The sequence below is a fragment of the Raphanus sativus genome, chromosome 9 (genome assembly GCF_000801105.2).
Source record: "Raphanus sativus cultivar WK10039 chromosome 9, ASM80110v3, whole genome shotgun sequence".
Lineage (NCBI taxonomy): Eukaryota > Viridiplantae > Streptophyta > Magnoliopsida > Brassicales > Brassicaceae > Raphanus > Raphanus sativus.
This window is the reverse complement of record NC_079519.1, coordinates 739342-765704: the sequence shown is the minus strand read 5'-3', so window position 1 is coordinate 765704 and position 26363 is coordinate 739342. Positions and strand designations below refer to the sequence as shown.

The 26363-nt window shown below is 32.0% G+C and overlaps 4 protein-coding genes and 1 long non-coding RNA gene across 6 annotated transcripts; 2 read left to right on the top strand and 3 right to left on the bottom strand.

Moving 5' to 3' along the window:
* Nucleotides 1-307: 307 nt before the first annotated feature.
* On the bottom strand, nucleotides 308-2654 carry LOC108828530 (aspartyl protease family protein At5g10770). The gene is given in 2 exon segments (XM_018602254.2): nucleotides 308-1905; nucleotides 2294-2654. Coding segments are annotated over 2 exon segments (1575 nt in total). The 3' UTR covers nucleotides 308-691.
* Nucleotides 2655-5208: 2554 nt separating this feature from the next.
* On the top strand, nucleotides 5209-8044 carry LOC108828567 (lysophospholipid acyltransferase LPEAT1). Of its 2 annotated transcripts, XM_018602301.2 has the most exons (9): nucleotides 5209-5864; nucleotides 6153-6263; nucleotides 6390-6427; nucleotides 6547-6611; nucleotides 6745-6813; nucleotides 6908-7041; nucleotides 7147-7287; nucleotides 7384-7447; nucleotides 7769-8044. In XM_018602301.2, exons 1-9 carry the CDS (start codon nucleotides 5376-5378, stop codon nucleotides 7786-7788), a joined length of 1131 nt encoding a protein of 376 aa, XP_018457803.2. In that variant the 5' UTR covers nucleotides 5209-5375; the 3' UTR covers nucleotides 7789-8044. The 2 variants fall into 2 exon arrangements, with proteins under 2 accessions (XP_018457803.2, XP_018457802.2); XM_018602300.2 differs by lacking the exon at nucleotides 7769-8044 and having other exon boundaries at nucleotides 7384-7622.
* A 39-nt stretch (nucleotides 8045-8083) lies between these two features.
* On the bottom strand, nucleotides 8084-9400 carry LOC108828568 (protein HEADING DATE REPRESSOR 1). Its single transcript, XM_056994630.1, has 4 exons — nucleotides 9224-9400; nucleotides 9000-9132; nucleotides 8465-8793; nucleotides 8084-8393 (listed from the first exon to the last, which is right to left on the bottom strand). Exons 2-4 carry the CDS (start codon nucleotides 9124-9126, stop codon nucleotides 8196-8198), a joined length of 654 nt encoding a protein of 217 aa, XP_056850610.1. The 5' UTR covers nucleotides 9127-9132; nucleotides 9224-9400; the 3' UTR covers nucleotides 8084-8195.
* Nucleotides 9401-14529: 5129 nt separating this feature from the next.
* Nucleotides 14530-15406, bottom strand: LOC108826786 (uncharacterized). Its single transcript, XR_001945537.2, has 3 exons — nucleotides 15153-15406; nucleotides 14788-15009; nucleotides 14530-14701 (listed from the first exon to the last, which is right to left on the bottom strand). It is a non-coding gene; the product is annotated as an uncharacterized LOC108826786 (long non-coding RNA).
* Nucleotides 15407-15826: 420 nt separating this feature from the next.
* LOC108825700 (uncharacterized) lies at nucleotides 15827-17272 on the top strand. Its single transcript, XM_018599039.2, has 6 exons — nucleotides 15827-15905; nucleotides 15991-16046; nucleotides 16134-16286; nucleotides 16375-16542; nucleotides 16647-16888; nucleotides 16977-17272. Exons 1-6 carry the CDS (start codon nucleotides 15885-15887, stop codon nucleotides 17075-17077), a joined length of 741 nt encoding a protein of 246 aa, XP_018454541.2. The 5' UTR covers nucleotides 15827-15884; the 3' UTR covers nucleotides 17078-17272.
* The last annotated feature ends 9091 nt before the right edge of the window (nucleotides 17273-26363 follow it).

Here is a 26363-nt window from a genome sequence, read left to right as displayed (position 1 = left end):
TAACATGTTTCTAATAGAAATATATTCCTTAACATGTATATTGTCAAGATATTCAATTGATGCTGAAATTGTTTCTGATAAATTAATTTTAAAATCTTAAAAATTGGTGAGATTTATTTATTCTAAAATGGAATTTCATTAAATATTACAATTTAAAAAATAAATAACATTTTAAAAAAAATCAGTTGAAAATCAACACAATACTGATTCAACATATATTGACAACTCATAAATAAAAAAACTATAATTTATTTTAAACTAGTAATTTCATTTTGTAGCACGGTTTAGAACCTAACAACACCGTGAATAGATTTTTGTAATTTTTATTTAAAAATATTATCATGCTCAAATGTAAATATATTTGAAATGTCACAATATAGAGATGACTGCTCTCTTAAGTAATGAAGCCTGATCCAGATTCTTAGACAAACCTTTTAAGGGGATCTCACTTAGATGTATTTGTTTGTTCATCTGCTTTAGATAATTTTTCTTCCTTGCAGAAGATCATTAAAGCATTGCTTCTAACATTTCTCTATATACTGATACAGACACATATATATATGATTGACTAGTTGAAGAATTCAAATTGGCTTTGCCAAAAGAGATGATTGGCTTTCATGATATGAAGGGAACACACAGTCATCAGATACCGCATTTTTCTCTTGCAATACCAAGCTTCTCTTGTTTGGTATCATATATTTACTCTCTTGTTTTTCTGCTGGTAGTTTCCAATGATACCAACTTCGTTTTCATATGATAGACTTGCCAAGGCCAAGCATACTAGAGATGCGTCCGGGTTGACATAGTAGAACACACCGTTGACATCCACTGCGAGCACAGCATTACCTTGGAAGATCATCTTGATAGTGGGAATGCTAACATCTTGATAACTTGTGAGGTTAAAGCAAGTGTCTAAGATTGAGTAACCAGGAACCAAAGGAAACCCAGTAAACTGTTTCAGAAACTCTGTCTTCACAGCTTTGTAAATAGAAGGTGGCAGTCTCGTGATAACCGTTCCTGAATCAATTATAATCCCTCTACCAAAGCTTGGAGATTCCAGCTCCACGCCACCAACGCTAGCACCGGTGAGGTTAAGAATGTAAAAGGAGCGAAGCTGAGGGTTTTGTACTAGTGGAGTGTAGGAGACTGAAGTTGAGTTATTGTCACCGAAAGACAATGAGCCAGAAGCTCCATCTTCTAGAGAAGGTAGACAGTATGAGAAAAATCCGTTGAAAGTTTTCATTGTTTGGTAGATTAGAGAAACAGAGCTTCTTCCCAAACCCATTAGACCAGAAGCTCCTCCAAACAGACCTTTGTTGTTTCTGCCACAACCAAAGACAAAGTTTTCGACTTTCGTGTCACCTAACTGGATACTCTCACTTCCCAAGTCTCCTCGAGTGTATGATCCATCCCCATAGCTGACGATGTAGTCACAAGTTGTCTTTTCGAGACCGTTGCTGCCTCCTCCACAACGCCCCTGGTTACTGGTAGCTGCTACAAGATCCTGACAAGTGGATGAGTTGCAGAAGACTGTCTTGTAAGAAGATGAGACTGATGGGTCATACAGAGGACCTTGTTGGTTGTAACATGACTTGCAAGGCTGGCACTGGACCCAAGTCAAGTCACTCCCTGTGTCAACGATCAAAGTCATGTTTTTCCCTCCTAGTTCAACTGTGACAATGTAATTCAGAGTCTCAAGTTTCACCCCTGAGGTTAGTGGAATCTGAGTTTCAGAAATGGAGTCTGTGGTGCTTGAGGCTTTGATTCTGAGTTGAAGTGATTGGACTCGAATGTTGTCAAGAGTTAAGGCTCTTCTCAGCTTCTTACCCCAATCTATAGTCTTTCCTGAGCAAAGTCCCCTGTGTTTCATCCCCAGTGTAGTGGATGATGATTCTCTTCCTTTTACTAAGTTCTCAAAACAAAACCATCAGTTTCTTCTATAAATACTAACGTAAACAGAGTAAAGAGAGGATATCGTAAACAGAGTTTCTAAAGGCAACAGAACAGAGTTTATACGCAAAAGATACAAACATTTATGTTAGATGAGGAAAGAATCTCAAGATTCCATAGATACATTAGTAAAAATCCCAATTGAAAGAAAAGGGAGCTAGCTACAAAAGTAGTGTAAAGATAATGACTTTAGTTAGATGTTTAAACAAAGCTAGATGCTTTTGCTAATCTAAAACCCCATAAATCACGCCATTAAATATTAAACTAAAGCAAAGAAACAGTGTATATCTTATATATCTTTTTCTATGGTTTGGTGAACGTTTGAGATGGAAAACAAACTCACCAAGATTGTGAGAGAAACATGAACTAGAAGGTTCGTTTGATGTCTTGGGAGACCAAATATTGTTGTGTACACTGAGAATCTTCTTCTCGTGGGCGCTTTGAACAACAACAACACACAGCAGAAGAAGAACAAGAAGGAAGGGAGCAAGTGAAAGATTCAATGGCAGAAAAGCTGCTTTCTTCGACATTTTCGTTAGAGGGATTCTCTCTTTGCAGAGAGAAAATAAGAGGAGAGAGAGGAGGAGGAATAGAGAGATTCTTGGGAAGTTTGGAGGTAGTGAAGAGAACAAAAGAGGAAGGGCTGGCGAGAAGTGGCAAAGGAACAAAAATAAAAAAGAGAGTTAGGACCCCACTTTGTGCATGAGAAAATTATTGGGGATTCACGTGAGTTACTGCAGTTTCATTACCTAATTATTACCAAATTTTATTTACAGTAAAAAAAAAAAAAAAAAAAAAATTTATTTACAGTGTTGTGTGGGTGGTGGTGCTACTTCTGTTAGTTCCTACAATGTTGGCCGCTAGTGCAAGCTGAGGATTTTCATATTTTCTCAAATGTTTTCACCTTAATGTTAGTAACATAATCCACCAACCAACCATATTCTTATATACAGAATCTGAGGCTATGACACATTCAGTCGATTCAAGATTAATTATTATGTGTTTTCAGGCAAGTTTTATTTACTCCCTATAGTATCAATTATTAAAGTTTTAGTGTGTAATATATGTCCTCCCATTGTTTTACCTAAATAATCTTATTCTATACATTTAAAAAAATACAAAAACTTAGTTAAAATTGTTAAATGTATATCTTTTATTACCAAATCTCAGGTCGTCACACGCAGGGCCGTCTCAAACCCTTCCTAGACCCTGTTCAAAAAAAAAAATAAGGCCCTTTTTAATAACCTAAAATAATTTATATGCTTTTTCTGATAAAATATTGCTATAACATAAAGTAACTATACCAATCTGTTTTTTTCATCTGAATAATGCCAATCTTCTAGCTTTTTTTGATGCAAAGTCATCGACCAAATCATCAAACTTGATCTTTTCCAAAATATCATTTTCAATTGCAATCATCGCTAGCCCATTTAATCTTTCTTGTATCATTGTTGTCCGCAGATATGACTTCAACAATTTTAGTTTCGAAAAACTTCTCTCTGCAGATGCAACAGTTACAGGAATAGTTAGTAAAATTCTATAGGCAATAATAGCACTTGGAAAAGAATTAGCACGCAGCAAATAATTCAAAATGTCAATAGGATATATTATCTCTTTTGGCATAACTTCTCTAAGTAATTTTAATTCCATAAACAAATCATCTCCACTAACGTCAAAATTCTCACCTTTTCTAAAAGCATTTGCAAAACTACTACAATAATTATTTAAAGTCATATCATCTAAAGAAAACCATTTTTCGGGGTTAAATAAAAAACCAAAAACCTTTTCATACTCCTGATATTGTTCAAACCTTTTAGTAAGTGAAGTAATTGCTTGATCAACTATGCATAAAAAGTAATCAATCCTAAATAATTCCTCACTAGATTGTGGTTATATATTTCTCTCCTATTCATAATCACTAATTAATAGTAATTTCCTAAACAAAATCAAATTAAAATACTAACTTTCTAAACTTACATCGGATATCACCAACAGCTATTTTTTACTTTCCAAAATATATAATTGATATAAATGCTAGTTAACTCCTAACTTAATGCATTTTTGTTAGTTATGTTAACAAAATCGAATTTTTAATTATATGTATATTTATTGCTTAGTAAATACGAAAATTAAAATTAAATATAGCTATAGGTTTTTTTTATAAATAATATGATATTATATTTATAAGTATTATTAAAACAAGAAAAATTATGGACCCTCTAAAATTTTGGACCCTGTTCGACCGCTCCACTTGCACGTGCAAAAAGACGGCCCTGGTCACACGACACCCTTTGTTCACGTTAATAAGTCGGTCATGTAACATTCAGGATCGGTCATGGACCAAGACGGATGAAACACTAATCTCAAGCCTTCAGTTTTTTTTTTTTTTAAATTACATATAAATAGATTCTAAAAAGAAAAGGGCTCTAAATTATTAAAATCATTCTTGAACCTTCTATACCCTGATAACATTATTTATTCGATAATGAAACTACTATAAACACTAACTAAGGTCTAAGGTCATTGGCAAATGAAATGACAATGAAAGCATGCGTTGTTTTCATCGTAACAAACGCTTCTGATTGGTACTAAACAAATTAAAAAAAAAACAGAAGAAAAGACCACTCAACCTCGCAGTGAAAGGGAATCTAATTGTCGTGATAGTAACTAAACTATTGATGGAGGTTGAATAGCTATGAGTGTGTCTTGGACACTGCAAACTTCTATACTATAATCAAACAACTTGATTGCTGATGTCTAATCTATTTATTCGACTAAAACAAAACAAAAAGCAAAATGATTAATCCTGCTTCTGAATTGAAAGAAGACATGCCTTGTGATCGCGCACGGTTTTATTCTACAGCAACTTTCTAAGTAGGGCACGCTGATACATGATTCCCGTTTGCTCTGTGTTTGCCACTGAAGTGTAAAATACTGAATAATGAATAGTAATTAGTAAAAAGTAAGCAAAAGAAAAATTAAATCAATCTCAGGTTGGATCCAGCTTAACATTTTGACTTTCGATAAGACATCTGATTAATCCAACCAAGTCATTTGCTTTATTTAACAAAAAAAAACACAGTAATTATCAAGTTTGTTTTCCTCAACAAACTTGGAATTAATTAACTAACGAACCTGGTCCGTTTGTTGTTCTCCATCTAACGGTTAATATCAGTGAGCGTAATTTACATTACCATGCACCTCGTCTCACTGAATCAGACCCTTACGCTTTTGGTTTCATGTTTTTACCTTTGTAACGGCGAATCGAATCTACGTGTGCGCGAAAAAGCTGAAACCTTTCACGGGGAAATCTAGAAAGAGAGACAACGAGAGACGGATTACGAATGATAGATCCGCAATCAGACAAGAACCCTCCACTCTTTCCGATACTCGAAACCATAAAAAGACTAGATTTTTAGGTAATAATGGAATCGGAGCTAAAGGATATGAATTCGAATCCACCGTCGAGCAAAGAGGAACGCCCCTTGCTCAAATCAGAATCCGATGTAACCGCCGCCATTGAAGAGCTCGACAAAAAGTTCGCGCCTTACGCGAGGACGGATTTGTACGGGACGATGGGTTTGGGTCCCTTTCCGGCGGCGGAGAAAGTCAAGCTGGCGGTGGCGATGGTGACGCTCGTTCCTGTTCGGTTTGTTCTGGCGATGAGCATACTGGTTCTGTATTACTTGGTGTGTAGGGTGTTTACTCTGTTCTCGTCTCCGTACCGTGGAGCAGAGGAGGAAGAGGAAGAAGGCGGAGGGGTTGTTCAGGAAGATTATGCTCATATGGGTGGATGGAGACGGACTGTGATCGTGGGGAGTGGGAGGTTTCTCTCTAGAGTTTTGCTTTTCGTTTTTGGGTTTTATTGGATTCCTGAGAGCTGTCCGGATCCTGAAACCACTTCTTCTTCTGAGGTATAAAGCTACGTTTTTTAACCTTATAAGTGTGTGAGGAACCTTAAAGTGTCAGACTTTGTTGTAATGTAAGAAGAGACATTTATTGGTTAGGATTCTAGACTTGTACTGACAATGTTGGCTCAAAGGAGGGGTTTTGGTTGTTGTACACTTTATTAGTATCTGGGGACCTCTTTTTTTTTTTTTTTTTTTGCTGATATTGATTCATGGTTTTGTTCTCACTGATGGTTTGGCGTTTGTTTTTTTCGTTCTCTTAATTTGTTATGCCATTTGCTATGGATTTTACAGGAAGATGATAAGGAGGAACCTGAAAGACCTGGAGTGATTGTGTCTAATCACGTTTCCTACCTTGACATTTTGTATCATATGTCTGCTTCTTTCCCAAGCTTTGTTGCCAAGGTTAGTTGGTAGAATCTTGCTATATATAGTACTGCTTCTGTTAAGTTACTTTCCGAAGTTCACATTTTTAATTATCTTTTTTTTTTCTGGCAATGACATTTGCATTTATTTTTTTTGCTTATGAAGAGATCAGTGGGCAAACTTCCTCTTGTTGGCCTCATCAGGTTAGTTATGAATACATTATTTGTAGCTCATCAACATATCAAATGCCCTAGTTTCTTTTATTTGTGTGTATGCATCATCTCAAACTTGGTTATACTACTATCTTTTTCTTTTCTGGCAGCAAATGTCTTGGTTGCGTCTATGTTCAGCGAGAAGCAAAATCACCTGATTTCAAGGGTGTATCTGGTATGTGTTTTTTTTTAGAAGAATAATATCTCTTAACCTTTCTCAGCATAGTGTCAGTAACTAGTGTATGCTTGTTCAGTACCCTGTGTTATCAACCTATGTATCTAACCGCTGTTTAAATTATCTTTTACAGGCACAGTAAATGAAAGAGTTCGAGAAGCTCATAGGAATAAATCTGCTCCAACTATTATGCTTTTTCCAGGTTCAGTTTTACTCTCCCTTCATACACTGATTTATCAAACCAATCCATCACTTATCCTTAAAAAAAAGAAAACTGTGGTTTGGTCTCGCTGCAGAAGGAACAACCACCAACGGAGACTACTTGCTGACATTCAAGACAGGTGCATTTTTGGCAGGAACTCCTGTTCTTCCTGTTATTTTAAAATACCCCTACGAGCGTTTCAGTGTGGCATGGGATACAATATCCGGTGTGAGTGTTTCTTTTTTTTTATTTATTTTTAACAAACTCGCCTGCCGTTCTCTCAGAAGTTTTGGCTTTGAAAAAAAAAAAAAACATTGTTTCTTGTTTATCCAGGCACGTCACGTGCTCTTCCTTCTCTGTCAATTTGTAAACCACTTGGAGGTGATACGGTTACCTGTATACTACCCGTCACAAGAAGAGAAGGATAATCCCAAACTCTATGCTAGCAATGTCCGGAGACTAATGGCCAGCGAGGTATTTGCTTCTAGAGACATGTCTAATGCATTTTGGCTTGTGTGTTGTTATCGTTTTACCAACTCTTGTCTCTGCATTACTCTTGTTGCTTTGCAGGGTAACATGATACTGTCGGATTTGGGACTTGGAGACAAAAGGATATATCACGCGACCCTCAATGGTAATCTTAGTCAACTCCGTGTTTTCCATCAGAAAGAAGAATGATAATTTTTTTACTGGCTTTGACAGTATCTGTATTTGTAGTAAGTCATTTACCAAAGAATAATAAAACCATGACCATGACTGAATAATGAATGGATCTGTGAGAATAATAAAACAAAAGTTTGGTTACACAACTTGAGCTTTCTTTGTGGTGTCTTTTATTAACTACAGTATCTGTGTTATAGTTGTTATCAAATAAATTCAGAAATAAAAAAAGAAGCTGTGGGTGGGATGGAACATGTAAATAAATCTGAAGCAAATCTCTTTCGTGTTGGTGCAGGTTTGTTTTGCAAAAGCTAATACTGATGGACACTCGAAAATTCGTGGTCCGTAGATTTCATTTATTCATAGGACACAAGGATTACACTTTTTAACACCACATCAGTTTATATACACCACAAAACCATATTTATCTACATTTGTTATTCTTTTTTTTTTTTTGGCCTCTGTCTCCTGCTGAAGCAAGTTTAGATACACACATATACACACACACACGCCAGGTTCAGATCTTGTAGAGAACTTGACTTGGAATATATATAATGTTGATTTGTTCTAACAGGAGGAAACAACAGTAGCTTAAACCAGATAAAATAGATTGGTAGTAAAGCTTCTTCCTTTCCTTACGTCTTATGGACAAATGAATAAAACAAACAAAACAGAGCTAATATTATAGGTAGACGTACTTTATATATGACACCATGCTAGAGCTAGGGTTCTTCTGGTACTTCTTCGTCTTCATCTTGGTGTATCATGTTGACAAGCATATCGACTTGCTCTTTCAACATTGTGTTCTCTCTTTCAATCTCTGTTCTCTTGCTTCTCTCTTGTAGCAGCTGAAGTTGCAGATGCTCTAAGCAACGCGAGTCCTCTTCTAGCTGCTCGTTTAACCCATCTATCTCTCGATCCTGTCCCCACAATCCTCTTTTAAATCAAACAAAACTTTCCAACAAAGAAACACACAATCAGAATGGTTTACCTTTCTGTTCATTTCTTGGACAGCGATTCTACGCATGCTCTCAACCACATCAACATTCACCAGCTTCCTCTTCTTACCGATCAACCAGCCTTTCGGGTAGTTTGCAGACTCGAAATCTGGGGGCGGCAAGAGCGAATCAGCATCAGTTGGTCGCTTTCCGTTCAAGTTTGTAGTAATAGGTTCAAGTGGCTCAAACAGAGCTTTTCTTTTCTCGGACAGAACAGGTGGAGTTGTGGTTTCCATTTTTGTTGTTGTTGTTGTTGACTCATCCTTCTCTGGTGTGACCTCCATAGCAGCAGCCTCCAGTGCTTTGTCTGAGTTCGCAGATGCTGCAAAAACAAAGTTGTTAATTCCTTTGGAGCTTCCATAAAGCCTGTGTTCATATTCAAAGCTGAAGACTACTAATCGAAGATACTTCTCTGAACAAAAGAGACTTTTGATGAAACAGTTCACATAGAGAGAGAGAGAGAGCTAAATATGAAAGAAAATGAAAGGACAGAGAAAACAAGAAACAGAGAGAGAGAGATGGAAGAACCTGATCTTTTCCTTGATTTCCACGCGATCTTGGTGGTAGAGACAGGGAAAAACCCGCCGACAAAACCATCACCAACAGGCTTCTTCTTTTTCATATTGTCTCCTGCAAATCCAGCACCGTTCTCCATTGTAATCTGCAAAAAAGTTTCCTAGAAATGAAAAAGACACAAGAAGATTTTGGAGAAAGAGTAGTTGAAGTATAAAAAGAGAAATAAGATAGCGTACGAGAGAGGAGAGAGAGAGAGAGAGAGAGAGAGAGAGAGAGAGAGAGAGCTGTTGGATTTTCAGTTGAACGGTAATGATTTGGCGTTTCGATTACGACTACGAAAGGCTTTTGCTTTGATCTTCAGACTCTCTGTGTCATGTTTTTTTCTTTTTCAGAGATAAGAAGCGGACAATAGTTGTCTGATCGTTTTCTTCTGCGGGACATAACTTTATTTTCTTATAATATTACTATTATTTTACAAAACTTTATTTATTATATAAATAATATTTTGTGTGAAATATATCAAACTTTTATAATTTGTAATTAAAATATCTAAAATTTATTAAGTCTTATTTATTAATTCAATTTTAACTGGTAATTATTATTGACATGTATTTATAAAACAAAACTTAAAGAGTATATTTGATGTTGATTTTTTAAAGTAAAATCTTTATATACTAAAGCACAAGTTGCATGTCCAAACAAAAACTGCTGTGCGGAAAAGAAAATTAAAAACAATTAAATAACAATTGACATGTGGAAAATATTTTAAAAGAAAAATTTATACTAATTAGCAAACTGATAAGTGGTTAATACTTCCACGAACCAGGCCACGATCTTTATGTATTACTTTCTTGGCCCTTTTAAGAAATAACCATCAAAAACCACTCCATCAATATTAAAACATGAGACTGTAGAACAGAGACTGGGGAATTGATATAGAAGAATCTTTTGGAATGACAAGACTGAATCTATTTTTTACTTGGTAAATGAATAGTGAATTATTTTGCATTTCTATTTTATCGTCAGAAACTTTTAATGATTTTGGAGTTGCGATGAAATTTTTTCTTATGTATGGTTGGCTCTGTTTCACTTGACGACGGGGTACGAGAAGAAAAACGAGGATTGATGATCGATTTCAGGTATTTTCTTAACTTTTTATCTGTTTATAATTAGAGTTCATTTTGTAGAGCTTTTTTAGCCCCACAAATCAATCTTACGTGCACCCATTATGGAATTTAATGCAAACAAACTGTTTAGTCAAGACCAAACCAGAAGAACCAACTAGAGATTGAAGAAAAGCACCAACGAATGCTTATCAGTTTGTTTGCTAATAACTCTCTGACTCTTTTATGACTGAAATCATAATTTCCTTCATGTTTCCTTTTTATAAACCTTATTTTCCTTTTAAAAAAACTTATTCTCCTCAGATCATAAATCCTATTTATATTTTTTTTTTTGTTTTTTTAGATATTGGCTAAATCTACATAATTTTTTGGGTGTTAAAAAATCTAAACACATTTTTTGGGGGTATAAAAAATCTACATATTTCCGGTAAACCTAATAAATTAGGTCAATTCTGTTCTTAAAGTGGACTAATTTAGTTTTCAATTTGCTGATACATGATTATTTATTGTGGTCGTGGTAATTCAAGGAAGGGAAGTAAGAAGCTTACCGTAAATCACATTTACAAGTCCCAATTCAACTTCAGAAGCACCACAAGAAAAAGAAAATGTGGTGATAACAAGAAGATAGAAAATGGGACTTAAGAAACTCATGTGGTACAAAAAGTGAGAAGGACTCATGACTACTTCTAGATCAAGATCTAACTTCAGGTTAGTCTTTCATACATACGTTTTTCTACATTTTCTCAGAAACAAAAACTTTTGAATATATATAGCATTGAAAATAAAAAACAAATATGCAAAATGAGGAAACAAACAAAAAAAATAAAAAATATATATATATATATATAAGAGAAGAGCTAAATACACGTTGATTATCTATGAAAGTAAAGTTAATTGGACTTGTGCTATAGCGATCAGCATTTTACATGCATTTTGAATCCATATTGAGCTGTTAGCTAGAAGTTATAAACATCAAAAAGGAAATTTAACTATATAACATCAGTTTGTAATATATATGTTACTAGGGTCAGCCCGCCCTACGGGCGAGATATATTTTATTTTTGTGATCTAGATTATTACTTTTTGTATGATTTTGTGGTTTTTGTTCTGTTTTTTCATTTGCAAGAAATATGTATGATTATAAAATTAAGTTCCATCTAAAATAATTATAAAATTATATATTTTTATTGTAGTTAAATCTATTATTTTAGATATTAGTTGGATTAGTCGAATCACTCATGTTGTGAGTATATTAAGTTACATTTATTCTTTCAAATTCAAACTAAAGTATAATTATTTTATTATAATTATGTGGGTTTTTTAATAAAAAAATTAAAAATAAAGCGATGATCAATAGAAAATCACATACATAAGTAACTAATAAATTTGTCAAACCTCATAAACAAATATAAATATTTACAATAATTAAAATATTTTATAAATTCTAAATAATTTTATGTCTTAGATTTATTAAATATTAAACTGAAATTTATTTTAAATAAACTTAAAAATGATAATTAAGAATTTTTTGCTATATTGATTATAGTTGTATTAAGTTCCTCAAACATAAAAACATAAAATTTAAAAGAATATTTAATATTAAGAGAGCAAAAAATTTAATAATGATAAAATATAATATATTTTTCTAGTTAAAATATATAGTGTTAAGTTATTTTAAATATTTTGTAATTATTTGATCAAAAATGTTTATTGTTAATTGTTGTTAATATCTCTTTAGAATAAGCAATTTAAAAAAATTGTGAACTTGTAAATTTGGAATATTCTATTTTGTGAACTTTCTTTTTTAATGAATCTATCTTATTAAAGGTGAAGTACAAATTCGGTGCGTTTGGATACTTGGATAAGATTAATAAAAAAATTTGGTGTGTTTGGTTATAGCTATAAAAATGGAGTGTTTGGAAACTTGAATAGTAGTATCTATTAATTGTGTTTCCATATTTCACTTAGTTTAACATTTTAATTAATTATATTACCTTAATAATAAATTACATCATTAATTATATTACCATAATAATAATAGTGCATATTTTTATTTATTAGTTAATCAATATTAACTTTGTGCCAATTATAAAATCAAAAATGCTAAATAATTAGGTTTTACATATGATTAAACATTTGGTTTATTTTATTTTACTAAAATATTTTTATTTTAGTTACAATCGGTGGAAAATTACGTACCCAAAAACATAGTTCAAAAATATGTTTTGTGAATAAAATAATAACTTAAATCAAAATACTTAAAATGTCCTACATTTATTGTCACTTAATTTTCCACTCCATATAATTATTTTACTTGATAAAAAAACTCTTTCTATTTCACTTAATTTAGCAAAACACATAAAACAGTTTTTTATTAATTTATATAATCATTTAGACATGAACATTATCTGTCTATTTAGGTACATGTTGTTCTTTTCAGGTATCTTTTTTTTTTGGTAACCAAGTCCCGCTTGAATATTATAAACTTATGTGTGGATTTTGAGTTGGATCATTCTAGATCTGGATGAATTCGGTTCTGATGTATAGGAACCTAAAAATATCTAAATAACCAATGTATCTAAAACGGGTTCGGATATTTGTAACAAAAATAACCATATAACCTGATTTGGTCCAGATCTTTTGAGTATCGTTAGTTACCAGATCTTTTGAATATCGATGTATAAAAATATATTTCACGGGCCAATTTAACAAAATATTAATTGGTTCAGTTGAAATAAATATATTTTAAAAAATTATATGAACTGAAAAAATCACTATAAGAGTACTTACATTTGGATTCAAATCATTTTTTTAATAACAAACTACACAAATATGTTGATTTGTATACAAATTTAAATTACAATGTAAATATTTAATTAAACACAATTAATACAGAAATATGTCACATTGTTTAAACAAAATATCAAAGTAAACAGTTGCGTTCTAAAATCATTTATTTTAACAACAAGCCAAATAAATATGTTGATTGAAGAAAGAATAAAATAAAGCCAGATAAATACATAGTTTACCAGAGACACTCGATATGTCAAATTTATTATAAAGAAATTTTTACTAAGATAAATACATTCAATAATTACAAACAAATAATATATTTCATAAAAGTAGAAAATAATATCCGCGCTTCGATATGTTGATTGGAGAGGGAATAAAACAAAGTCAGAGAAACACATAGTTTACCAGAGACACTATGTGTGTCAAATTTATTATAAAGAAAATTTTACTAAAATAAATATGTTCAATAATTACAAACAAATAATATATTTCATAAAAGTAAAAAATAATACCCGCGCTTTCGAAGCGCGGGTCAAAATCTAGTTCATATTATATATACACATATTTTCGTTTTTAAATTTTTTTTTAAAACTTTATAATGTTCCTTTTTATTATATATGTTATTTAGAAACTTTTTAAAAGGAAACTAAAATAAAAAATTAAATAATACTCCTTATGTTTCTTTTATGTGATGTTTTAGAATATGTTTTTTGTTTCAGTTTATATGATGTTTTGAGACTTTTGAGACAAAACTATTAAAGTAATACTTAGACTATTAAAAAGTAATGTGTAGTTTTTGTCTTATGTAGTTAGAATAGTAATGATTAATTTTTTTTTATTTTTTTTTGCTGTAATCAAATGATTTTAGTGAAAGTATTTTTTTCTTAAATTGTGTAAGTACTAAAACATCAAATAAAAAAAAGAGGAAGTAGTATTTAAATATAATATTTTTAATTTATTAAAGATATCAGTGTAATCAACAAACGTGAGAATTAATGTGAATATGACACATAAGAAACTGGTTTCTAAAATAATAATATAAAAACTTTTTATTACACTACTAATCAGTTTTTTTTTAAAAGAACTACTAATCAGTTTGATAGTTAGTTTATAAAATGCATAATATATTTTTAAATAATCCAATATATTTTATAAAGATTCCAAAATTAAGTGATTTACATAATTACATTAAATACATAGTAGATGAAACAATAAGTTTAGATTGCGTAAGTGTGTTATAAAAAGCCCTCGAAGTGTATAGTTTTCGTATTAAAAATAGTGAAAAAAAGATTTAAAATTTGTTCGAAGGTTTCTATGGTAACATGTTTTTTGGTGGCATATTGCATGTTCGACTGGCCACATGGATATTCTAATTATTATTTTTATCATATGGCTTTCATAGATATTAATTTATCTACTTTTTCTTGTTTTAATTATTTTATTGTAAGTTTAATACTTGGTAAAGACACAACAAAATATAATGGATTTGATACATATATTCTTTATACATTTTTACTCTTTACGCCGTTTTTTGGCCAACACATAGTTTTGTTTTGTATAAAATGAATTTTACTACCTACACTGCTATAATTATAATTTTACCTTCATGAAATATGAGTAGAAAATGCTAAAAATAAAGTTGCATCCAACCAACCAAAGAATCGTTAGAAGCATCAAAAAGAATGTTATTATAAAGAGATGTGGTGTAAAAGGAAATCAAAATTGATACATAATTATTTATCAGCTCTCTGCAGTTGCATCTACTGGCCTTCTCGGACAAAGCTTGATAGGTATTTTCTGCAAAATATGTTATTTGTTTCAACAAACTTTATACCACAGAAACATTCAAGAGATATTCTAATTTTACTCAGCGCTGTGTTTACCTTGCCAGGAGCTTTTTTAAAAGCAGCAACCATTTTTAACACAGACATTCTTTGGTAGTGGAGCAGACGTTCCATGCACTACTCTTATTAAAAAAACGGAAAGCCGGAGTCTGAGATGAGACTGGTGTTTACCGCACCACCATCCTTGGTAGGATAGTCATGTCCACTAAAGCCACCTGTTCGCAAACTTTATATACCTTCTTATATTAAAGAGTCTAATATCTGAAACAACGAAAAGAGCAAAATGCATTATAAAAGAACAAACATGTCCTAAGAAGAATCACAACTACTTCAGAACATAGATTAAACTACTGACACCTAAAACAATAAAAAGGTAAGATGATTTCGAGAGTAGGGATTCCCACCTTTTATACTCGAACTTTCACCGCTTTGCAAGATCGAATTTCGCATTGAATGTAGATCGTGGAGAATTGATTTAAGGAAGACTTTAAGAAGATGAATCTGTAACTGTTAAATTTCTAGATCGGTAGGAAGAAGATAAAGCAACTGAATCGAAACCCTAGGGTCTGATCCTATATGACGACGGCTGAGAAAGAAACGGGTCCATCGAACCCTTACGATTGTTTGTGACAAAAAAATTGTGAAAAAAGAAAAGAACCCTTGCGATTGAAAACGTAGCGTTTCGAACATAATGACTTATTGTTTATCAGATGGGCTTTCCAAAGGCAAACATAGACACCGTGCAAAATCAAAAGCCCAAACCTGATTTAATGAAACGCAAAGTTTCAAATAAGTGGACACGTGTCGAGACGACGGACGCTGAATTTCTGACGTGGACGCTTACGTGTCGCCTGGAGAGAACAAACCATGTTTTATAGTAATAGATAATTATAAGGATAAGATAATAATAATGTCTGGCCCGTGCTTAGCACGGGAGATAACACTAGTTTTAATATAAAACGAAATGTTTATGCTTCAGAAGAGGATTATTAGTGAATGGGCCTAATCTACCAAATTTAAGACCCAACGAGTACGACGGTTACGGCCCAAAACGAGAATAACAATTAAAGAAAGTCCTCTCTATAAAGACCAAAAATCCCGCCTCTCGAAAAACAAAACCTAGCGCAGCAGTGGCCATGGACGAATCCGTGATCAAAGTAATTATTCCTCGATCCTTATCATCGCTTTCTGTTTCTCGAATTAGTTGTTTCTTGGTAGCTGATTAGATCTTATTTACTTTAGGGTGTAGAAGGTCTGGAATTGAACGGTAGTGATGCAGCGATTCGAAAAAGCAGCAGGTTCGCCTAGCTCTTTTTTTTTTTGAGATTTGTATATCTAATTAGATGGATAATTAATTAATTAATATCCTTTTGCAATATATATAGAATTAGCAGGATGTCGGTTGAGGGATACGACACCTCCTCTCCTAGGGAGGATGTTGAAGAGGCCCTGAGAAAACACTTCGCATCACGTGAAATAAAGCTAATACATGCTTCTGCTCCCCAAGTTGACGACGATCGTCTTACTATTCTCTGCAGGTTTGTGACTTTTTCCTCCTCCGGCTTGCTTGATCGCTCTGCTCTGCTTATTGTATACTAAAATTTGTTTTTTTTTGTTGTTTAATAGATACGCGTTAATCTATCTAAACGAAGAAGATGAAGAAAAGGCGTTGAAGTTTGATGGAAGTGACATGGGAGGACGTATTTTACGAGTTGCGGTTTACCCCTTTGACAGCAATCACCTTGAGCATTTCTTTGCTCCTACCAAAGCACAAGACAAATACCTAGAGCGCACGTAAATTGATTTTCTTATTTCCCTTTTCTTATTTTTTTTATTAATGAAGAAGAATTGTATCCCTCCTATTGATAACATAATAATATGATGTCTTGCTATTTTAGGTTGTTTGTTACAGGATTTGATCCTTCCCTTACTAAGGATGATACCAGGGTGATGGTACGTAGGCTTTTTGGATCCAGTTGTGCTGTTTTGAGGAAAGGGCGTGTTTTGGTTAATCTCCGTGGACAAGATGCTATTGACAAGGCTCTGCAACTTAGCGGAGATTCTGTGGGAGGCTTTACTATTGTAGTTAATGATATCCGCCCAATAAAAAAGCCGCGCCGCGATGGCGTATCTCGTGCAAGTACGTTAGCTTCTTCTTTTTTTTTTTTTTATGAGAAAACAAAGTGTAAAACCATTCCTTCATTCGTATCTTTGTTTGTTTTTTTCAGCTATCTCGGCTATGGTTGAGAGATATAACGCAGCTAAGGCTGAGAAAGATAAAGCAATCCCATGTGAGGGAAATCAGGAGACGATCATGACTACGGACTAGAAATCTCTCTCTCTCTCTCAAATGCTGTCTCGTGTTATTTATTAACTTGTCTTGCAATGCCACCTCCTTCTTTTCTCTTTTCTGGATGTTGAATGTTATGTTTTGTCTCGACTTTGAATATGTTTTTATGCGTGTGTGTGTTCTGTTTATTATGATAAAACTCTGTAATAACACTGACAAACTTTCTTTGTCCAATCAAGTTTTTTTAACTTTAAAAAAAACTAAGGTTGACGTATGTTCCAAAAAATGGAATTTTAATTCAGGGCCTCGGTTCCCTTGTCCACCGAATCCAGTTGATCATGCCAATCTATCTCATTCTTAAAAAGTTAACATTTACTTTCACACTTGGTCTGTGAGAATAGATATCAATCAAGTGCCTGCAGGGAATTCATGTCTCTCAGTCCATCTCAAAAGTCTCATCCCAAGTGCCTGAACTGAATTTATAAATTTATTAAAACATTAGGAATGCTAGAAAAGAGCAAATATTAATTGCATATCAAGAAAAACTTACTAATTATCAAAACATATAAAAAGACAAGTTCATCCTTCTTTGGCGAATCCAGAAACTAAGCAATTGTAGCAACAACAGCCATTAAAAGAAAAACATGAGCTAGCTGATGAAACCAATTGAATTAAAGAAAGCATCAGCGCAAGAAGAAACCCTATTTGACAAGACGTTGTAGCCCAATGGTTAGGACGGGTCCCCGCCTGCACCCAGGTAGGGGGTTCGATCCACGCCGGAGGGAACTACCTTGCAACGCTCTTGTCACCCACACGGATATGGGCCATGCTTTCGGCCCATTTGAAAAACTGGGAGGGGCGTCTATCCGTGGGCATTCCTTCCCCTTGGGGATTAGTCTGGGCCTTCTGGGCCTGGGATACCCCCAGGTTAAACAAAAAAAAAAAAAGAAGAAACCCTATTTGGAAAATGGACATAAAACGGCAACACATGTATTCTAACGTATATACCATGAAACCGACATTAACCAATTCTCAGATTATTTATGGACTTCTTTCCCTCTTCTCAGATTATTTTTCATGCATCCTTAATTAAACCGACATTAACCAATTCTAAACCGTGATTTTACATTCCACCGAATAGATCAAATAGAGGCTTTTACCATATAACTAGATGATGACCCGCGCTCTGGGTGAAAGTTTATAAAATATGTTTTATTTATATATTATAAGCAATACATATTTTATCATCAGTAATTTTTTTACATTTGATTAAGGATGGACATTTAGGTACCATTTTTCAGTTAGGTTATGTTTGGTTTGGATCTTTACGGATATAGTTTAAATTTTTGCAGGTTCAGATAATCCATTTATTAAAAAAAGATACAGTTCACATACTTTAAATTTCTCAGAAATCTAAAAATAAAAAATAATATATCATATAATTTTTAATAATGTGTGTCAATATATTTAAACTTAACATAAAAGTTGTTTTAACTTAAATATTTGGATAGAAAATCAATAGATATTTTAAGTATTTTTGGTATTTTAAGTATTAAGCTATTTTAAATATGTATTTATAACTATTTTATGTATTTCTAAGCATTTTGGATAATTTAAAAATATTTTATGTATTTTGTATACTCTTTTAGATATTAAAGTTAAAAATAATTAATATACTTAAGTGTATAAATCTGGTTCGAATATACTCAGATACCCGAAATATTTTGATTTGGATCAGGTTCGGTTCCGTTTCTCTAGACATCAAAATTTTAAACCCGTTCGGATATCTAACCAATTTGTTTAAAGTTTTGTACTACTTTTTCGGATTGGATTTGGTTCGGTTCTTTGGATTCGAAATTTTCACCCAACTCTATAATTCTTATTGTAGCAAAATTTTAAATGAAAGTGATGATGGTTAATATTGATTTTGGATATGTAACAAATTTTTAACCAAAAGACATTCTACTATGTACGTGACTCATTTAATTAATCATTAAAAAATTGTTCAAGACCCATTAAAGATAAACGACGGATTTAACTAAAAAACATTACCATTGATCACAAAATTTTCAGTGTGAAACCTTTACTATTTATAATCGTTTTAACGAATTCAAAATATAACATATAAGAATTTTTTATTATTATATGTTTAATGTGATTGTCTAATCTATTTTAATAATATAAAATTAAACAAAAAGTATGCATAATAAAAGTTGTTATCAAATATTTATTATTCATAATCATTAATTATGATGTATATGTTAATCATATTAGGTAATTTTGTAGCTTTTACTAAAGAATGAATAGAGAATATAGTTTATACACTACTAATTAATTTGATAGTTAATTTAATAAAACATATAATATATGTTTAATATATGTTTAAATGGGCCAATCTATTTCTCTAAAACTTCTGAAAATCATTCTTATAATGACACATGACTAAGAAAATATGTTGTAATGTTCCAAAATTAATATATAGGGATATTTTCTTATTTCAGCATAAAAAATAAAACAACTATTATGTTCATATGAACTTAATAAAAGAATTGTCCATATGAACTTTATAAATGAATGGTCTAGTTAAAAAGGACGTAAACATCATGCTAAAATTCTATAGAAATTTTGGTACCGTGAATTTTTTTTTTATGGTTGTTTAGTGGACCAATTAATAATATATGGTTTTGCTACTTTAGAACGATATGAAATTTGTAGCACTCAACTGTAAAAAGGTCAAATACTAACTTGAGAGTTTGTGAGCACACTTGAAACAATTAGAAAACGTGGGCCATAGGAAAAGGCCCAGAAAATCACGTGAAGGAACCAACGCAGCCCTTTGCACGAGATATCTTATAACTTACTGTTATATTAACGAATGGTCTGCAGTGGCATTTCTGTTATTATTCTAGTAAATTATGTCTTATTTAATAGAATGTCTGAAAATAGCTGTGGTGATGAAATCTCAGCACTAAATTCAATGTTACAACTTAAAAAATGCTCCTCAATTAATATATAGAGGATTCTCGTAAATTTTTACAGTTAATGTACTCGATTCGTAGAATATCCCGTGATTTTTTTTGTACTAAACTTTTTTTTTTTAACGCTGGATTGTATTATTAGCCTTCTAGGCAAAGAGTTCAAACAATGAGAACTATCAAAACAAAAGTGGAAAATGGATACACCAGTAGGGATCCAAAATAAACTAACACACATCTTGCGTATGGATAACTAAAGATTTTCATATTAAAACTCCATATTTGCTTTTGGAATAGTTGAATCTCAAGGGAGATAATCTTCGTATTAATCTAAAAACACCACGCTTCAGACGGAATTGAGAACGATTGTCATTCTCTTTTTAATACTCCAGTAGGAGCCACTGAGACAACTTGATATTGCTCTATTGATAATAATAGAGTCAAAGAGATTACCGTTCCATAGAATTTAATACTATTTTTTGAAGTAATCATAGCTTACAGCAAGAACTCCATCACCATCACATGAAAAACCATCAACGATTGTACTAAACTTTACTTGGTGCATTTTACGTTATGATTGGGAAGTAAATTACGTTATTAAGATTTTTAAAATGATTTATTATTTTATTGAGTAGGATCACACGTCTAATCCACAAAGTCTTATCCCGGCATAGTTCTCGCTTTAATTCAATTTGATTAAACAAAAGTTTATGACATGATTACTCTCTAGTTTTCACAATAGTCAAGGTAATAGTATAATCAATTGACCCATTGAGACGCGTTCAAAAATTTCGTCCTTTGATTAACTTTGGTAAAACAAAATTTGGAAGTTGCAGAGGAGCATATGCCACGAAGGAAGGCATCTTTCTTGAAGTTAGTGACTTTCTCGGAATTTGCGTCTTATTGTAGGTTTTACAAAAACTATTTTGGAATTATATTATCCCATGGGCTTACATGTATTAGGATAACTTCTATATTGGTATAATCTAAAGTTGGGCGTTTGGCTCACTGGATTTTATTCCATTCATCCCCACTACCCCGTATATTGTAACATCCCGAGTTGTGATATGTGAAAAGGCTTAAGAGAATTGATTTGGCTACCTATGTCACCAAAGTTGACTTACCTTTTCCGTCACACATCCGTTTAGAACTCCAGAGTTAAGCGTGCTTGGGCTGGAGTAGTGAAAGGATGGGTGACCTATCGGGAAGTGATTCGCGATACCGTGTAAGTGAGGTCAAAGTACGGGGAAAGGTCGGGTGGTGATTGCAGGGTCAGTAAACAATGATTTCGAGCCTTTGGGAAAAATTAACGACCGACCGTCGGATGGGATGGGGCCCACGGGCCGAGAGAGCGGGCGTGGGTGGCCCATTAGCCGTGGGCGGGTCAGGGTGTTACAAGTGGTATCAGAGCTGGTTAGCCGTCTCAGTTCTGACCTGAGAGGCGCCTTGAGACCTGTCGTGGGGCGCAACGAGGACGTTGCGTTCTTTGAGAGGGGGTGAATTGTAACATCTCGAGTTGTGATATGTGAAAAGGCTTAAGAGAATTGATTTGGCTACCTATGTCACCAAAGTTGACTTACCTTTCCGTCACACATCCGTTAGAACTCCAGAGTTAAGCGTGCTTGGGCTGGAGTAGTGACAGGATGGGTGACCTATCGGGAAGTGATTCGCGATACCGTGTAAGTGAGGTCAAAGTACGGGAAAGGTCGGGTGGTGATTGCAGGGTCAGTAAACAATGATTTCGAGCCTTTGGGAAAAATTAACGACCGACCGTCGGATGGGATGGGGCCCACGGGCCGAGAGAGCGGGCGTGAGTGGCCCATTAGCCGTGGGCGGTCGGGGCGTTACATATATATTGAGCGAAGAGTATAAACTTCAGTATATAGAGCATGTGAAAAGTTTTCAGTATCATCTAAAGTTGAGCGTTTGACCGACTGAATTTTAAACTAAAATGAAGAATATAAACTTCAGAACATAAAGCATTTATCAAAAACTCAATATTTTTAAAAGGGTTAATCCAAGGATTTTGAAAAAATTCAAAAATATGAAAATCTTGTTTTAGTGTATAGTTTCATCGAGCACTAACATAAGATGATGGTCAAAGAGTTTATAACCTTTATAGTCTCCGTTTCTGTAGATAATGAAGATTTTATAATGTTAATTCCATTGATCTAGACAATATATGAAAATTTACTAAACTAAATATTAAAAAATAGAATGATTCGTATATACCAAGAAAAATAGTTTAGAATACATTAATTCAAATGTTGAATGTGGTTTAAATTTTTTAAACAAAAATGAAGAGTATAAACTTCAGTATAGAGAGCATTTACCGAAAACTCGTTATTTTAGAAGGGGTTAACCCACGGATTTTGGAAAAAAAAAAATATGAAAATATGGTTTTAATGTATAGTTTCATCGAGCAATAACATAAGATGATGGTCAAGGAGTTTAGAACCTCTGTTGTCTCCGTTTCTCTAGATAATGAAGATTTAAAAATGCTAATTCCACTAATCTTGGCAGTATATGAAATTTTAGTAAACTAAATATTAGTGATTCCTATATACCATTAATGATAGTTTAGAATACATTAATTCAAATAAAGAATGTGGTTTGAAAATTTTAAAATAAATTGAAGAGTATAAACTTCAGTATATAGAGCATTTACCGAAAACTCATTATTTTAGAAGGGGTTAACCCACGGATTTAGGAAAAATTTCAAAAATATGAAAATCTGGTTTTAGTGTATATTTTCATCGAGCACTGATATAAGATGATAGTCAAATAGTTTAGAACCTATGTTGTCTTCGTTTCTCTAGATAATGAAGATTTTTTATAATGATAATTCCACTAATCTAGGCAGTATATGAAATTTTAGTAAACTAAATATTAAAAAATTAGAATAATGCATACATACCATGAAAGATAGTTTAGAATAAATTAATTCAAATGTAGAATGTGTTTTAAAATTTTAAACAAAGTGAAGAGTATAAACTTCAGTATATAGAGCATTTACCGAAACTCATTATTTTAGAAGTGGTTAACCCACGGATTTTGGAAAAATTTCAAAAATATGAAAATCTGGTTTAGTGTATATTTCATCGAGCACTAACATAAGATGATGTTCAAAGAGTTCAGAACATATGTAGTCTCGGTTTCTCTAGATAACAAAGATTTTATAATGCTAATTCCATTGATCTAGGCAGTATATGAAATTTTATTAAACTATATATTAAAAAATTAGAATGATTCCTATATACCATGAAAGATAGTTTAGAATACATTAATTCAAAAGTAGAATGTGGTTTGATATTTTAAACTAAAGTGAAAGTATAAACTTCAGTATATAGTGCATTTACCGAAAACTCATTTTTAGAAGTGGTTAACCCACTGATTTTGGAAAAATTTCAAAAATATGAAAATCTGCTTTTAGTGTATATTTTCATCGAGCACTGACATAAGATGATGGTCAAAGAGTTCAGAACATATGTAGACTCCGTTTCTCTAGATAATGAAGATTTTATAATGCTAATTCCATTGATCTAGAGTATATGAAATTTTAATAAACTATATATTAAAAAAATTGGAATGATCCTATATACCATGAAAGATAGTTTAGAATAAACTAATTCAAAATGTAGAATGTGGTTTGAAAATTTTAAACTAAAGTGAAGAGTATAAACTTCAGATAGAGAGAATTTACCGAAAACTCAATAATTTTGAAATTTACCTAAAACTCAATAATTTGAAGTGGTTAACCCACGGATTTTGATAAAATTTCAAAAATATGAAAATCTGGTTTAGTGTATAGTTTCATTGAGCACTGACATAAGATAATGGTCAAATAGTTTTAGAACCTCCATTGTCTCCGTTTCTCTAGATAATGCAGATTTATAACGCTAATTCCACTAATCTAGGCAGAATGAAATTTTAGTAAACTAAATATAAAAAAATTAGAAGATTCCTATATACCATGAAAGATAGTTTAGATATAATTATTCAGATGTAAGAATGTGGTTGGAAAATTTTAAACTAAAGTGTAGAGTTTTAACTTCAGTATATAGAGCATTTACTGAAAACTCATTATTTTAGAAGGGGTTAACCCACAGATTTTTGGATAAAATTCAAAATATGAAAATATGGTTTTAGTGTATAGTTTCATCGAGCACTAACATAAGATGATGGTCAAATAATTTAGAACCTTTGTTGTCCCCTTTTCTCTAGATAATGAAGATTTAAAATGCTAATTCAACTAATCTAGACAGTATATGAAATTTGAGTAAACTAAATATTAAAAAATTAGAATGATTTCTATATACCATGAAATATGTTTAGAATACATTAATTAAAATGTGGTTTGAAAATTTTAAAATAAAGTGAATAGTACAAACTTCAGTATATAGACCATTTACCGAAAACTCATTATTTAGAAGGGTTAACCCACGGATTTTGGAAAAAAGACAAAATATGAAAATCTGGTTTTAGTGTATAGTTCATCGAGCAATAACATAAGATGATGGTCAAGGAGTTTAGAACTTCTGTTGTCTCCGTTTCTAGATAATGAAGAATTAAAAATGCTAATTCCACTAATCTTGGCAGTATATGAAATTTTAGTAAACTAAATATTAGTGATCCTATATACCATTAATGATAGTTTATAATACATTAATTCAAATTTAGAATGTGGTTTGAAATTTTTAAAATAAAGTGAAGAGTAAAACTTCAGTACATAGAGCATTACCGGAACTCATTATTTTAGAAGGGTTAACCCACGGATTTAGGAAAATTTCAAAAATATGAAAATCTGGTTTTAGTGTAATATTTTCATCGAGCAGTGACATAAGATGATGGTCAAAGAGTTCAGAACATATGTAGTCTCCGTTTCTCTAGATAATGAAAGATTTATAATGCTAATTCATTGATCTAGGCAGTATATAAAATTTTAGTAAACTATATACTAAAAAATTGGAATGATTCCTATATACCATGAATAATTGTTTAGAATATATTAATTCAAATGTAGAATGTGGTTTGAAATTTTAAACTAAAGTGAAGAGTATAAACTTCAGTATATAGAGAATTTACCGAAAACTCAATAATTGAAATATAGTTAACCCACGGATTTTGATAAAATTTCAAAAATATGAAAATCTGTTTTAGTGTATAGTTTCATCGAGCACTGACATAAGATGATGGTCAAATAGTTAGAACCTCCATTGTCTCCGTTTCTCTAGATAATGCAGATTTATAATGCTAATTCCACTAATCTATGCAGTATAATGAAATTTTAGTAAACAAATAATAAAAAATAGAAAGATTCCTATATACCATGAAATATAGTTAAGAATACATTAATTCAGATGTAGAATGTGATTTGAAATTTTTAAACTAAAGTGTAGAGTTTAAACTTCAGTATATAGAGCATTTACTGAAAACTCATTATTTTAGAAGGGTTTAACCCACAGACTTTTGGATAAAATTCAAAATATGAAAAATATGGTTTTAGTGTATAGTTTCATGGAGCACTAACATATGATGATGGTCAAAGAATTTAGAACCTCTGTTGTCCCCGTTTCTCTAGATAATAAAGATTTTTAAAATGCTAATTCAACTAATCTAGACAGTATATGAAATTTGAGTAAACTAAATATTAAAAATTAGAATGATTCTATATACCATGAAAGATAGTTTAGAATACATTAATTCAAATGTAGAATGTGGTTTGAAAATTTAAAATAAAGTGAAGAGTATAAACTTCAGTATATAGAGCATATACCGAAAACTCATTATTTTATAAGGGGTTAACCCACGGATTTTGGAAAAAAAACAAAAATAGAAAAATCTGGTTTTAGTGTATAGTTTCATCGAGCAATAAAATAAGATCAGGTCAAGGAGTTTAGAACCTCTGTTGTCTCCGTTTCTCTAGATAATGAAATTTATAATGGTAATTCCACTAATCTAGGCAGTAATGAAATTTTAATAAAACTAAATATTAAAAAATTGGAAATAATTCCTTTATACCATGAAAGATAGTTTAGAATACATTAATTCAAATGTAGAATGTGGTTTCAAAATTTTAAACTAATGTGAAGAGTATAAACTTCAGTATATTAAACATTACCGAAAATTCATTTTTTAGAAGAGGTTAACCCACGGATTTAGGAAAAATTTCAAAAATATGAAAATCTGGTTTAGTGTATAGTTTCATCGAGCACTGCATAAGATGATGGTCAAATAGTTTAGAACCTCTGTTGTCTCCGTTTCTCTGGATAATGAAGATTTTATAATGCTAATTCAATTGATCTAGGCAGTATATAAATTTTACTAAACTAAATATTTAAAAATTAGAA

Bases quoted from the DNA above. Each gene is read 5' to 3' on its own strand.
- LOC108828568 (XM_056994630.1), bottom strand. From the start codon at position 9,126: ATGGAGAACGGTGCTGGATTTGCAGGAGACAATATGAAAAAGAAGAAG. The intron at 8,794-8,999 runs GTTCTTCCATCT...TTGTTTTTGCAG, and splicing joins GAAATCAAGGAAAAGATCAG to CATCTGCGAACTCAGACAAA. The intron at 8,394-8,464 runs GTAAACCATTCT...TTGTGGGGACAG, and splicing joins TCCAAGAAATGAACAGAAAG to GATCGAGAGATAGATGGGTT.
- LOC108825700 (XM_018599039.2), top strand. From the start codon at position 15,885: ATGGACGAATCCGTGATCAAA. The intron at 16,047-16,133 runs GTTCGCCTAGCT...CAATATATATAG, and splicing joins GCGATTCGAAAAAGCAGCAG to AATTAGCAGGATGTCGGTTG. The intron at 16,889-16,976 runs GTACGTTAGCTT...TGTTTTTTTCAG, and splicing joins CGATGGCGTATCTCGTGCAA to CTATCTCGGCTATGGTTGAG.
- LOC108828567 (XM_018602300.2), top strand. From the start codon at position 5,376: ATGGAATCGGAGCTAAAGGATATGAATTCGAATCCACCGTCGAGCAAA. The intron at 6,612-6,744 runs GTATGTGTTTTT...TATCTTTTACAG, and splicing joins TGATTTCAAGGGTGTATCTG to GCACAGTAAATGAAAGAGTT. The intron at 7,288-7,383 runs GTATTTGCTTCT...GTTGCTTTGCAG, and splicing joins GGAGACTAATGGCCAGCGAG to GGTAACATGATACTGTCGGA.